General features: G+C 51.3%; 1 protein-coding gene across 3 annotated transcripts in view; it reads left to right on the top strand.

The window, feature by feature from the left end:
- The window catches only part of SEPTIN11 (septin 11), a 41,611-nt gene extending 32,545 nt beyond the window's left edge, over positions 1-9,066 (top strand). For all 3 annotated transcript variants that reach the window (XM_059469867.1, XM_059469868.1, XM_059469869.1), the window contains exons 8-10: positions 1,908-2,040; positions 2,441-2,628; positions 5,757-9,066. In XM_059469867.1, coding sequence (XP_059325850.1) covers positions 1,908-2,040; positions 2,441-2,628; positions 5,757-5,772 — 337 coding nt within the window. In that variant the 3' untranslated portion in view covers positions 5,773-9,066. The remainder of the gene's footprint in view (positions 1-1,907; positions 2,041-2,440; positions 2,629-5,756) is intronic.
- Positions 9,067-14,149: the final 5,083 nt, after the last annotated feature.

Genomic DNA, 14,149 nt, shown 5'->3' with positions numbered 1-14,149 from the left:
GTTGGGAAATCAAGTTACTCTTGTAGTTTAGGTTCATATGGTTGTGTACTTAAAAGCCAATTCCCTTGTCATCTTTGCCTGTGAGAAGCAGCAGGGATCCCAGTTGGTTTGGACTGTTATTCCTTAGGGCTATAATTGTTTTTTTTCACATGCAGCCTGGGAGTTGCCAGGCCTGTTTCTCTGAGAACTTGGCTCCTCTGGAAGTCAGAGTCACTGCAGCAGAGAATGAAGCTTTGAACCTGCGACAGTTTAACAGGAAGCCCCTGCCCCTCTCACTCCTGCCAGGCTTTTCCTGCTTGCCCATCACCCAGCATGGTGTTTCTGGAAGTGAACTTTGGAAGGAGTGGTTTGCAGTCCACGATCCCACGAGCTGCGTGCAGAGCTTTCTGTTTCACTCTCTGAGGCTCTGCTGCTTCCTAGGACACCGTGGCACTAATTGCAGATTCAGTTTGTGCTCACTGAGCAGCAAAGGCTCACCTGCCCTTGGGCTTTGCCACATCCTTCACAAGGAATTGAAGTTTCAGTGTCCGCAGTCAGAGCATTAAATCCAGCACTGAATTTTAGCGAGGTTTTGTTTTGAGTCTCCTGAAGACTGTATGCTGTGAGAGGTCTGGTTCTGCATGTAGCTAAAACTCCAAAGATAGCTCTTGCCCTGCTCTCCCACGAAAGGATTTTTGTAGTTTTTAGAATCAGTATTTTTGCTTCCATGTGTAGGAAGCTGGTGTGGTCATGTGGAATGGTGTGATTTCTCTGGGGCGGCCAGTGCTGTGCCAGAACAGCTCTGGGCATCCTGTCTGGAGGGTATTTTAGGAGGTAACTGAAGTGCCTATTAATTAGCAGAGTTAAATACAAGGCTTGAGATAATCTGACAAGTTGTGTTCCCCAGCTCAATATTGCATCCCCTAAAAAAGCCCCAACCAATAAAAAAGCCATCAAACCCCCCCGACACTGCTAGGAAAAGTAAAAACTTAACTTTGTTGGAATTAGGGTGTTCCACTGGCCCAAGAGTTAATGTGTTCCTTAGGCACATGGATGCAACGTGTCTGTGTGACTTCAGTGGAGTTTTCATTTTAAAAATGCTTTTTCAGAAAAGCCTCTTGGGGGAAATAGTTATCATTCCCACACTATCATTATGGCTGGGCTATCCAAATCCATTTAAGGAATAAAACAAAAGAGGAATTTGGCATCCAGAGTTCCTAAGAGGCTTTAAAAATCTCAGAGGTACATGGACAACGTATTTCATGTCCCAAATCTTCACTGCCTATCTCAGTGCTGGGGAGATGAAGGAATGCCAAGGAGTGGAGAGGGAATGAAGGAATCCAGTCATGTGGTTATTTGGGGTAGGAAGGCTGCTGATGGTTTGCAAAGGCCAAAGGAGAAAGGGAGGTCTCCCAGGATGGTGTTATCTAAATCAAGCTCCTGATGTGACTCTATCAGCAATGAGTAGTGAAAATGAATTCTGCTCTGTGTCAGTGTCGTGCCTAATGAGCTACACCAGGGGCAGATTTCTCCCGGGTCTGCTGCACAGACCTTGCATTTGGAACGCAGACTTGGCACAAACACAGGGAAAAGAGATGCGGTGTGGCTCCGAGGGATCACCGGCCCCGTGGGCATCGGGGATTACTGCAGGCACTTGTGTGGAGGCTGCTTCTCTTCCAGGACAGCCGCCCTGCCTGCTGAGTGATGCGCGGGACGCTGTGCAGGGAGCTCGGCTCCTCCTTTCCATTCGCCTCCCACTGCTGCCACCTAGCAAGCTGCCATGGCTTTCACGGGGCTGATGCTGCCTCTGCTGGAGCCTCTGCCGTGGTTTGCGACACGACAGCCTAAGTGCTGAGGTCTCCGAGGGCTGGAAGCTCCTGGCTGTGCTTGAAACACTGTTCTGACTGGGGTTTGTGTGCTTTTAACAGTCTCCAAGAGACTTATGAAGCAAAGAGGAATGAATTCCTGGGCGAACTCCAGAAGAAGGAGGACGAAATGAGGCAGATGTTTGTCATGCGAGTGAAGGAGAAGGAAGCAGAGTTGAAGGAAGCAGAGAAGGATGTGAGTATATTGTAACTGTGAGGGCAGGGCTGTTAGAGAACATGTCCTGCTGGGGCAGGAAGCTGCTCCTCAAGCCTTGTACTGCTGCAGAGGTGCAGACAGTGCCCTCAGTGCCCAAGTTCCCTTGTTCTGCACTAACCTGATAGAGTACCAAGGTACCAAGCACTGAGGGATGCAATATGGAGGTGCTGCTGCTATGGGAATTCCTGCTCTCTCGAGTGCCAGTGAGTGTTACCTGCAGGGCTTTTCTCACAAGTCAGGCAGAATGGGGACAGGCTGATGGCCTGCAGGCAGTGCAGGGAGGCCTCAGTGCCAGCAGGAATACCTGGGGCATCATAAATCAGGGTGGAACATTCCTTCCTCTCTTCCCAGCCAATTCTCACTGTCTCTGTCCCGGCAGCTTCACGAAAAGTTTGACCATCTAAAGAGAACTCACCAAGAAGAGAAGAAAAAGGTGGAAGACAAAAAGAAGGAACTTGAGGAAGAGCTGAACAACTTTCAAAAGAAGAAGGCAGCAGCTCAGCTATTACAGTCACAGGCTCAGCAGGCAGGTTCTCAACAAACCAAGAAAGACAAGGACAAGAAAAAGTAAGCGGTTGTCACCCAAACCCTTTGTAGGGTTTGTTATAAATTTTGGGAGGTTGTTTTTTTCTTCCTTGCTGCATGTCTGTATTTGCTTTTCCCCATTACCAGACTGGAAACAGGCCTTTTCTCAGCCTGATCAAATAAAATATTTTTTTTTCTAAAGGGTGGGCCGGGGACATGATCTTAATTTTTCTCTAGAAGAGTACCTTCAAATTTTATCTTCAAGTCTGACTGGTGTGGGAGGGCAATTGGATGGTGGAGTTTTGATTTGTGATCTGTTCAGCATCTTCTGGAACTATGGGATGTTCTGGACTCAGATTTATCTGCCTGAGCCAGAAGTATTAAGGGAGTTGCTACCCGTCCTTTCTTTCACCGGTAGTCTCCAGTTCCCATTCCTTAAGGTTGTAGTTGTAAGTAGAAGTAAATTAGAAACCAAAACCACCATGTTATTTTTACATGGGGAATGCTAGTGCCAAAAGTGATGACTTGGAAGCTTGCTTTAAAGACAAGAAGCTTTGGTTTTGTATTTTTTTAGAAAAACAAACTACTACAGTACTGTAATTGTGGTTAAATGGCGTTTGTGGTTGTATCAAGTTGACATAATAAGCTAAGTAACCTTTACCTTTTAGTCAAGATCCTGGAACTGTTTTTTACTATTTTATATTTGTGTCCTAGGAATGTGATCCTTTGCCCTCCCCTGGCTTTTTCCATTCCTAGTAAGAGGGTGCTCATGCAAGTCCTTAGTGAGTCACCTGTGCTAAGGGTGCTTAGTTGGTACTGCCATTGGGAAGGCTGGGGATGCAGCAGATCTCATTGGAAAACACTTGGTTAACCCACACACAAAAACGACAGTTCCACACTGCTTTCACTGCCCAGGAGAGAATGGGGTGTTCCTTAGAGTAACAGGGGTGGTGTCACCCCTGGCAGAGCCAAGTGCCAGCAGGGCTGTGCCTCAGACCCATGTGTCTCCCGTGCCAGCCTGGGAGCTGCAGCTGGCCTGAGCTGTGTGGCAGCAGCTGTGCAGCAGATGTGCTGGTGTTTCACAGCTTGCACCCTCGCTGCATGGCCCTGTCTCTGGTTCTGTGCCTGGGCAGGTGGGCAGGGCCTGGGGCCGCTTCCTCGGCTGCTGTCAATTGATGTAGCTCCTATGGAGCCGTGCTGCTCGCTGCTGCCCGAGGACCTGGCCCTGGGCCCTGCCAGGATCCATGGAGTGCTGCATGCTGCACACTCTGCTCGGGGAGAAATCCTTACAGACCAGACCCAGGGGTGTCGGGCTGAGCACTGGAACGGGCCAGTGGCGGCAGCTAAGGCCCAGGCATGCTGAAACCCCCTGCTGCAGATAGATAGCTGGGACACTCATCTTCTCTCACCCGAGATCTCAGACATGGTGATGTATTCCCTAAAGAAAATAGAAAGTTTTGAAGACCCTTTTCCTTATCTCTCAGAGTTAGCCTAGTATTTTTAAGAACTGTGCAGTCAGATTTTTTCGTCTCTCAGCTGTAAGACCAGTGCAGTACAGAATGGCCTGGGGAGTTCTGTCCCTTTGGGTGGTCAGTGTGAGCTCCTGTTTGGTTCCAGCCTCATGGGTGAGACAGGGCTGTTCCCTGGGACCGTGACAAACACAGGTTCTGCTTTGCTGCTGCGTTCACAGAAATCCAGCCTCAAGGAACATGCCCGTGTTTTAGTGTGTCCTTTGTGTCGCTCCATGCCAGGTGCTGTACCTGCTGCAGGTGTTCTCTAGTGTCAGAGTTACTAACAGAAGCTTTCAAGGGAAATGCTGATGCTCCTGCCTTGTAGCTTGCCTTGATTTTCTGGAGGCTTTCAGTTTCTCCTTGCACTCTAATGTGGAGCTGCAGTTTGTGTAGTTAAGGCTTCCAACCTCTCTCTCTGCTGCCATGGCCTGTGGTGCTTCTTTGCAGTTGCCAGAGGAAAGCCTTGCCATGCCTGACCCTTACAGCCTCCCCACAAAGTAATTAATGGGAATGCTTGATTTTTCTCAAGGTGGGATTGGATTTCTCTGATTTAGGCAAGAGAGACTTCCCACTGTGGTGTGCATGCTGGAGGGAAGGCTCAGGGTAAAATCTTCTGCTGGCCTGACTCCATGAAGGAGAGCTCAGCCTTCTTGATTTCCAGACTATTCCTCCAAAAATTCTCTAGCTTGTACTCTTTTTATCTAAAAAGTTTGGGGCTGTGGTCTGACAGCAGCAGTGTTTGGGGACAGCACACCTGTGTCCCTCAGGCACCGAAGGGGTGGCTGCAGAGCAGACTCTGGCACTTGCCTGGACGTGGGGCTGAGCCCCTGCTGTAGGGGACTGTGCTTCCAACCTGACCAGTCTGAGAGAGCTCCTGGCAGCAGAGCCAGTGGGAGAGGCAAGCAGCCTTCTGGTGCTGGCCTGCTGCAGGCTGGATGGCCACATGCCTCAACATGTGCCGTTGTTGCTGCTCATCCGCAGCCCCCCAGGAGCCAGGACCATCTGCTTGGCTTCTGTCTCCAGTTATTAAAAGCTGCCTCTGAAAGCCAAGTGTAAAACCTTTTTTTCTTTTCCCCAGTTCCTTTCCACTTAAGTTTCCAGTCCAATGTGCCTGGTCTGGCCATCAGGGACCATGCTAGTCCCAAAGCAGTCCCAGAGCTACAACACCCCTGTCAGGGCCTGGCCCAACACCCTGTAAAAAGAGGGGTTTGGTGGTGCCTGAAGGATCTGAGCTGACTGTGAAAGCCCAAGTGCTTGGAGACATCCTGGTGTCCAGGTGTGAGATACCTGAGCTATCCTGCTAGGATGTCCATGGCGAGTACCCCAAGCTGGCCCCCTGCACCCGTGTCCCAGCTGGGAACAAGTGAGCCCCAAAGCCACCGAGCTCTGTGGTGACAGGCTGTCACCTGGGCCAGCTTACAGGGTTGGTTGGTCAGTACTTCTGTGTCTGCAGTTTTTCTTTTTACTTTTGCTTGTCATAGGCCAGAGTAGAGCCCAGCCTTGAGGTTGAATTTCTTTGTAATTCCATAATCCATCTGCATGCCCACCCACCGGAGCGGGTTGCTGGTGTTGGCTCTCCTGGCTTTCTTTATTTTTTTTGCATTTTGAGTTCAATTAGTGCTAACTTTTTTGTTTTTTGTTCTGTTTTTTAACTTGCAGTGCAAGCTTCACATAAAGCCTGTCGAGCCAAGGATGTTCCTGCATTCACCTGCTTTTGCAGTAATGTGTCTCTGCCATCTGTTTTCTTTTTATATTTTTTTTCCATTTTTTAACATGAATAACTATTAACTCATCTAATAACATAGTGGGAACAAGAAGGAAGAGGGATTGGGTGCAGGACTGTGCAATTGGAATTTCAGGGGTGGGTGGAGGGACAAGGTAACCATGATGACACCGTGCATTTTTCTCACCAAGACCATCAGCAGTAAATTACTTTTGGCCCCCAGTCTGAACCAAGAGTCAGAGTTGGCTGTCAGCAGCTCAGGTGTTGGCTGGCTCAGGTGCCCTCAGTGCTGCTGGCTGTGCTGTGGGATCCCCAGGGAGTGAGTGGTTCAGGAATGTCCCAGCCAGCCCAGGCCGTGGCTGGAGCTGGAGTTTAGCCTGACCCACGTTCCTCGAGGGGCTGATGTGTTGAGCAGCCCCAGTCCCACGGGGCAGAGGGAGGGGGGTGTGTGCAGATAACCCAGTGTAACTGACCCTGCATGCTGTGACATTTGCATGATAATTTGTGTAGTTCCTGTTCCTGCTGTCCTCCCTGGCCTGGTTTCCAGCCTTGGGGAGGGACCATTCCCAGCACTGCTCCCCCTGCACCATTGCCTCAAACCTTTGGAGCCTCCCTTAAAATCCTGCCTGCTTTCCAAGGAGCAGGATCTTAACAAGGCTTAGCAGCCCTCATGGAATCAAATGCCTGGGCAGGGGGAAGGTAGAGCCTTCAGCATCCTCTTGGAACTTCCAGGTGTATGTGGGATCCACAGTTCCAGGTCAAGGGAGAGAAGGTGCCTGGACACAGTCTCTGTGCTGCCCCCCAGCCCTCCTGCAGCAGGAATAATGTCGCATTCAGGTGTTCCTAGGACATGCCAAGGAGCTGTAGGATAAGCCAGGCCCTGCTCTCTGGCCAGCACACAGTGGAAATGGGGGTATTTCAAGTGTTTTTTCCATGCCATTGCTTGCAGACAGTGTCATTCCCTTCCTTCCCAAGGAGTGGCAAGCCGTGCTTACCCTGTGACTCCTGGATTTCTTCCTCTGCCAGTGCACAGCCAGCACATCCTAGCTAGGCAGTCTCTTTAAAGCCTTCTTTAAACCCTTCTTACACAAAACTCTTCCTACCTGAGTCTCCCACTGCAGCTGTTTGCCTGCTTCTGGATGGAATTTCTCTGGGGAGAAAAGAAAAGGCAGACTTCTCACTTCTTTTAATCACTTTTTCCTCAGGTGTTGGATTGGGAGGTGCTTGGAGGTTAGCTTATGGGTTGTCCTGCTTTTTAACCCTCACTGCTTAAACATGGCTTTAGGAAGAGAATATCTATGAACCATTTCTTGGTAGACAGCAAAAATTGATAAATAAGCTGGAAATAAAGCAGTTAACCTTTTTATCCTTTTAAAAAATATGTATAATTTTTTTTTTATTTTTTTAAAGTAGTTTTTAAAATTATTATCCTTTTGTTGTTGTTGTTTGGGTTTGGTTTTTTTCCCCTCCTGGAGTTGCCAACTATGCACTTTTCATCGGGTTAAATAGGTTTGCTGCAGGGTTAATTGGAAAAATGAAATTCTGTTTCTTGTGGCTTCTGGCAAACCCAGCTTTGAAATCTTGAGTTATGAAGGAAGAAGTTTGAGTTGTTTGCATGAGTTTTTTACAGTCACATCACATGCCCATCACCGAGTGCTTGTGGCAATATGCTTTGCTTCAGCTGCCTCTATGCATGTCATCTTTTTAATTACCAGTGTTTTGTGCCAAGTAGAAAACTTAATTTTAACATTTATTTCTCCTGCTTCATTTAACAGCCCTTCAAGGGATGTTTAGCAGGGGAAATCAGCTGAGCTGAGCTTTTCCTTTTTGACAGAAAGCTGTGGCCAAGTGCATTAGTGTCTTTTTGGTTGAGTTTTTCTCCAGCAGAAAACCAGCTGTGTTGGAGAAACTGGGAATAAACCACAAACTTGAAGATGTCAAAGGTACTGTTTTGGTTTTTTTGCCAAAGGAGATGGAAACTACTTTTTTCCCCATCTTGAACCCCTCTGGGCCATGTTTAGCTTGTTCCTGCTGCTCTTGTTGCTTTTCCTTTCCCTGTGCCTTTTTTCCCAGTAGCCCCTGATGTGCATGGAGTGAATGATAGACTCGGGTCTGGCTGGATGTGCTTTCACCTCTGCATGTAAGTACAGCAGGAAGAGACTGACCCTTCCTGCCTCGCTCCTGATGGGAGAGCAGCTGTGCTTTTCTGGGAGATGCTCCAAGTCACTCACTTGCAAGTGGGGTGGTTAATGCCCCTCTAAAACTGCACGTTCCTCACAAGGTGGATTTCAGTCCTTAGGCTAATACAGAGGAGCAGGACAGCCCACTGAAACGTGCTTTTTCTGGGATGGGGATGTTCCCAAGGCATGAAGCAGACCCCCAGAATGGAAAAGCAAAGACAGTCCAGGTCTCTGTGAGGGGCTGTGGCTGCTCTGCAGAGAGGGGGCACACGTGGGTCTGGCAGGCAGTGGGAGAGGAGGAGACGGATTAAGGGTTTGTCCCCAAGAACCTTCTGGGGACGACATTGTTCCTTGCTGGGGGGGCAGTGAGTAGGAAGGTGCCCTTGGAGCTCATGGTTGTGAAATGCATCATGTTGAGATGCATCTCCTGTGGCGCTGCGGGAGCCACAGGGGAAAGCAGGCGCTGGCACCCACGCCAGGCTCCTCTCCAACTGGAGAGCTGCCACTCCTGTCACCCCTCCATGTGCTCCTGACAGCTTGAAATCCCAGCAGGGAGCTGTGTGTCTCCCTGGAAGGACATCTGTGTTAAACAGGGCCCATGGTTCTGCAGGCAGCTCTCCTCTGCTTCTCCCAACCCCTCCCAGTGCAGATGGAAGTGTCTTTTTGTGTGTGACCACCTCAGCTGTGTCCGTGTGACTCCAGTCCCCTTCTGTGTCCCTTCTCCCCGGGCCTGGGCTGCATGTGCAGGGTGTGAGATCTGCGGTGCTCTCACCAGCGTGTGCCAGCACAGAGCTCTACAAATATGAAGGGTTTTTTAATTAATGGGAAACAAAGCTGTGAACAGCAGTAGAAATCTTGTATTTTAATATCCTGATTGCCTTAAACCATAGATGTAGGACTTTATTACCTTGCTATTGGAAAATAACCCATGTTTGTAACTAAACGATTGTGTAACCTACATACAGTGTTAATGCAAATGATATGTATGCATCTGTTAGATATTGTCACTTTATTTGATGTTAAAATATTTCAGTTTTTGAATTACAGATGGAATAATAACCTTCTAGCATAAGCTCAGTTATTTCTTGTATATGCTTCAGGCTGCAGATCCACATAGTGCCAACACTTGAAGTGGGGAGAGGAAATATATTTTTACCCAAAGCTTTGGTCTTTGCGTGGCCTCTGTGACATTTGCTGTTGCTGTTCTGTGGCGGGGTGACAGGAGGGTCACCTGTCAGCCTCTGCCTCCCCAGCAGGTTATTCTGTGCCTCTGAGGTGCCTCTGTAGGTTCGTGCTGCTGTTTGTCAGTCGCTTCTTGTGGTGGTCATGAGCCTGGTCCCCACCCCAGCTGGTGTCTTGGGGAGCTCGGGCCAGAGTTGATGTGTGTGACACCTGTCCAGTACATTCCCTCCCCCGTGACTGATATTAAAAATGTTGTTCCTCCTTTGTTCCACCCTCACTTTTTCATTTCAATTCTGAACCTCTGTTTCTTTTCTCTTCTGTTTTTCTCTTTTTTTCTGTAGCTTCTTCTTTATGTAACCGTCACCTTGCCAAAGCCCCCGCACCCTCTCTCCCAGTGGACCGTAGGGCACTGGAAGAGCTGCGGATCCGGGCACCCCTGCCAGGAGAAGAGCCACCTCATTCCTCCATCACGTCTGCCCTCCTCTCCTTCCCCCTTTGTTCCCACCCGTGCGTCTGAGGGTGTGCTGTGCTGTGTGTCTGTGCGGGATGTGCCCGCTCCTGCGCGCCACCGACAGCGTCCAGGCTTGCAGCAGTGCCGGAGGGAACGGCCGCCGGAGGGAGCTCGGCCGCACTGTGCCTACTTGCTCTGGGTTAGTTGGATTTTTTTGCCTCCCTCCCCGCTTTCCTCTGCCCTAACGTGCACACGCTGCTGGTGACACACACAGTGACAGACTGGGGGGTGAGTGTGCATAGCTGGAGGATTTCATTTCTGCCTCAAGCCTGGCTGCTTTGGATACCACAACTTCATCTCAAGGGCGTCCTGTGCTCCTCTGGCATGGCTGGAAATCTCTCCATAGACCTGTGCTGTTCTCAGTTGTGTCACTGTGTGACGGTGGATGTCCCATCCTGTGGCACTGATGGAGCCTGTCCTGGACAGTCAAGGCCTTATTTTCTGGCTGTGCCTCGCTATGGGCAGAGCGGGATTCTGGTTTTGTACAGCCGAGCTGCACTGGCTCGCACGCAGATCCAGGGCTTCATTTTGTTTTCATGAAGCCTAATTAGTGATTATTTTTTTAACAGTGCTGAATGTGGGCAAGTTGTTAAAATTTCTATCTTGTTTACTTTGGAAGTGAACTCAACTGAAAAGTTTGACAAATGCCAAAGGATTGCTTGAAGGTGAAAACAAAACCTGTAAATGTGTGTAGTGACCTCCAGCTGGTTTGGGATGGAGGGGAGGAGGCAGCCTGAGCCTCTTGGGATGTTGGTTTGTGTAGAGTGATGCACTTTGATTTTGAACCGAATACTAGTGATTTATTCTTTGCATCTGTGAACCTTAATCAAGGACTTCCCTTCCTTTAGCCTGCCAAGGTAAAGCTGCCCTGAGTTGGTCTAGGTTTGGCCTCTGGCACTCAGTGTGTGACATGCCAGCTGCTGAGGGGCTCTGCTGAAATCTCCTGGGTTTTTTTTCACAAGAACAGTGTTTTGCAGCACTCTTCAGTGACAAGGGTCAGCTCCCTGCTTGTCCTGGAAACCTCTGCAACCAAAGAAGTGACTTTGTAGATGCACTTAGAAAGGTTATTGAGTGTTGGCCCTGTGTGCTGTACCCTGGTACGTAGCTGGACTTGCAGGCTGTTGCCCAGCCTGAAAGGCTGTCAATATTTGCACAAGTGTAGCTTGGGACAGGACTTGCAGTGATACCAAAACCAGAGCCTGCCCTGCTCTCGAGGCAGGTGGTACCCAGTGCCTCCCACCAGATAGCCAGGTTAGAAACCTGTTTAATTCAGCTTTAACTGAGTACAAAGCAGGGTTGAGGCCATTGCTGGATTAAACCTTGGCTGTGTCTGTCCCTGCCTTGCTCTGCAGAACTCTGTGGGTGTTTGTTTCAACTGGGAAGCACCACTTGCAGGATGGGATCCCTGTGTGCCCTGGGCCACCATCCCTACCAAAAAGTCATGGCCCGGGGTTCTCTGCACACAAAGCTGGTCACTGTTGACTGAGAACATGCCTTGCCCATTGAATGCCCAGTTTAGGCTGGCTTTTCTTCCAGTGGTGGCACCTGTGCCAGTCTGCAGTGCCAGTGACCAGTGCTGGGGGCCCAAGGCCGTGGCTGTGGGCTGTGCAGCCATGGCAGCCTGCAGCTTGCCCAGGTACTCTGCTCACTACTTGCCCGGCAGCCACCCCAAGTGCTGGCTGCCTCCTGCAGGCTCCTGAGACCTCTTCCAGGGAGGGAATCCTCTCCTTATGCTGTCCTCACACCTCTTTGTTGTTCCTTCTAAACTCCAGATGGAATATTTTAAAAGCCTAATCTAAGGAGAAGCAGCTGGGCACTCCCTGGATGCCAGTACTCACACGGACTGCCTTTATTTTGCAGCTCTGTAGAGTTGTGCTATGCTGGTGCCTTGAGTCCTGCTGGCAGCTCTGGAGCTCGTGTCTGCGGGAGGACATAGCGGAGTTAGAGAAGGGCACTAAAGGGAATTGGGATGGAGCAGCAGCGTGCCAGGTGAGGCGGCTCCCTTTGGAGAGTGGAAGGCAGAGGTGAGGGACGATCCAGCCGTGCTGCGAGCTGGAGGTGGCAGCACATGGCCTCTAGAGGTCCCCTGCAGCCCAAATTTATTTGTGACTGTTCCAAAGCTCGATGGCGGTGCGTGCCGAGCTGCCGCTCACCAAATCCTCACAAACTGAACTCAGCTCGAAGGGAATGGGCTCAAAACATGGAGTAGCTTTCTTACCGAGCAGGTACTAAACTTCCGGACTTTTTTTGCCCCAGGTTGTTGACGTGGACGGTGTCAGCAGAAGGTTTTGGGGTTGGTTGAGGGTTTTTGAAGGGTAGATTCAGGGAGAACATGTGCAGAAGGAAATCAGTGCCACTCCGTTGGTGGTGGATACAGGGCGGAGGGAAGGGAGCGGAAGGCACAGACGCTGCCAGCGGTGTCTGTGGAACGAGGGGCGGAGCTGCCAGAGGCTGTGGGGGCTTTCCCACACCCAGGGCTGGGACAAGGGCTGGGACGTGACCTTCAGCTGCTTCCTGCATGGCTGCAGCTCCTGGGGAAGAGGTGTCAGCGAGGGGCGGGGGCGGCTCGGGGAGGTTATTTGTCGCTAAGTGTCCCCCAGCAGAGCTGGGAAAGCCACTTCATCCACTCCCTCAACTTTTCAACTCTCTGAAGTTGAAAAGTTTTGCTTGTGGTTAACCCTTGTGTGCTGCTGCAGAGGATCCATGCTCTCATGTCTGGAGGGCAAATCCTTCAGGGGTGCTGGGGGCAGCAGCACCGTGTGTCAGGGTGAGCTGGGATGGCAGCTGCAGGCTTGGGAACACGCAGCAGCCCTCTGGCGGGGAGTGGCTGCTGTGTCGGGGGAGCTGCCTGGGCTTGGGGCACTGAGCAAGTGCTTGGGTTTGGGAATGCAGTGGCTTTATCCCACTGCTCCTGTGGGAGATGCTGGGCTCCTGGCCTGCACTGCTCTGCTGCTCCTGGGGCACAGACCTCGTGTTGGCATCTTGGGCTGCTCCATGACATGAAGCACTGGGGTGCTGTGAGCTTTGTGGGAAGGTCATGAATGTGAGGAGTGAAGGGCATGAGGGAATGTTTCCTGTGGGAAACAAGGAGCCCTGGCAGTGCTCCAGTGCAGGCCTGTGCTCCAGCAGTGGGAGCAGCATAGCAGCCAGCCTGCTGCTGAAGGTGGTGGGGCTGGAGGGGGGCAGCTGCTGCACCTGCTCCCGGGAAGAGCAAAAACAACGAGATGCTGTCAGGTGCCACAGCCAGGGATGCACCAAGCATCCAGGGCACATGCCAGGACAGCAGGACACTGCAGAGATGGCTCATCTGGACCAGGGTCAGGGTTTGTGCACAGCACCAAGGAAATAAAACGTGTCTGTCTCTGCAGCCCACTGGGACTGGGGCATGCTGTGTTTGGGACTGGGGAGAGGGAAAGCTGCCTCAGCAGCCAGGGACACTTGAGTCCTGCTTCCCTGGGCTGGCCAAGTCAGCACTGTGGCTTGGCCGGCATCAGGCAGCACAAGGAGGCCAGGAATGGTTTGGGGCAGTTTTGGGAGAGCCACAGTGATGCTGTTAATTGGGTGTGTTTTGGAAGGCAGAGCTCTGCCCTCAAGGCTGGCACGAGCTGGGGCACTGCATGACCTGCTCCTGTCCTGTGGCTTTGGGAGTGGGAAACAGTGATAAGGACACATTTACCTTCCCAGAGTGACACACAGCCATGGCTGCCGCACACCTGGGACAGCAAACTGCCCCAGAGGCACCCAAATATCTCGAGGCCCAGCTCCCCTCCTTGCTGTTCCAGCCAGGTCCCTGCCAGCTGGTACAGGCTCCCTGCTCCCACCCTCATGCCAGCTTCTCTCCCTGGGCTGGAAAGAGCGTGGCGAGGGGAGATGCCAGTGTCATTTAACTGGGAAAGATGTGTAACATGGCATGAGCTGGAAGCAGGGAGCCCAGAACTGGGCTGCATTGTGCTTTACTTGGGGATGTGCTTGTGACACCTTGAGCCTGCTCAGCAGCCTGGCTTTGGAAAACTGAGCCGTGGGATGAGGTGGTCAGGGACTGAAAATTCTGTAAGGATGGCAGGAAGCGCTGGAAGGGAAGGAAGACACACACCCTGCTGAGAAATGTGGGCTTGAGGGGGAATTTTTGAGCTGTGGCAGGAAGAAGCCAGACCCAAGGGAAGGTATCACGGTGGACTGCTGCAGTAAGGTGGCACCTTGGAAGGCAGGGAGCAGGAGGGGCTCCAGGACAGGGACATGGAGCAGCATCCCAGCCAGGCACTCAGCCTGGAGTGAGGAGCACCAGAGGCAGGGCCAAAGCCGGAACTGCGGGAGAGGCAGTGAGTTCGTGCTGGGTGCCTCCCCTGGCTGCCCAGCACCTCTCCTGTCACCTTTCCAGGGGTCTGGCACAGAGCAGCTCCCTGGCAAGCTCTAGGTAAAGCCAAGCCAGGTGAAAAGCACAACACCAGAGTGGGAA

The sequence above is a fragment of the Ammospiza nelsoni genome, chromosome 4, assembly GCF_027579445.1.
Source record: "Ammospiza nelsoni isolate bAmmNel1 chromosome 4, bAmmNel1.pri, whole genome shotgun sequence".
Taxonomy (NCBI): domain Eukaryota; kingdom Metazoa; phylum Chordata; class Aves; order Passeriformes; family Passerellidae; genus Ammospiza; species Ammospiza nelsoni.
The sequence above is the reverse complement of the archived record's forward strand: the minus strand, read 5'-3'. Positions and strand labels throughout refer to the sequence as shown.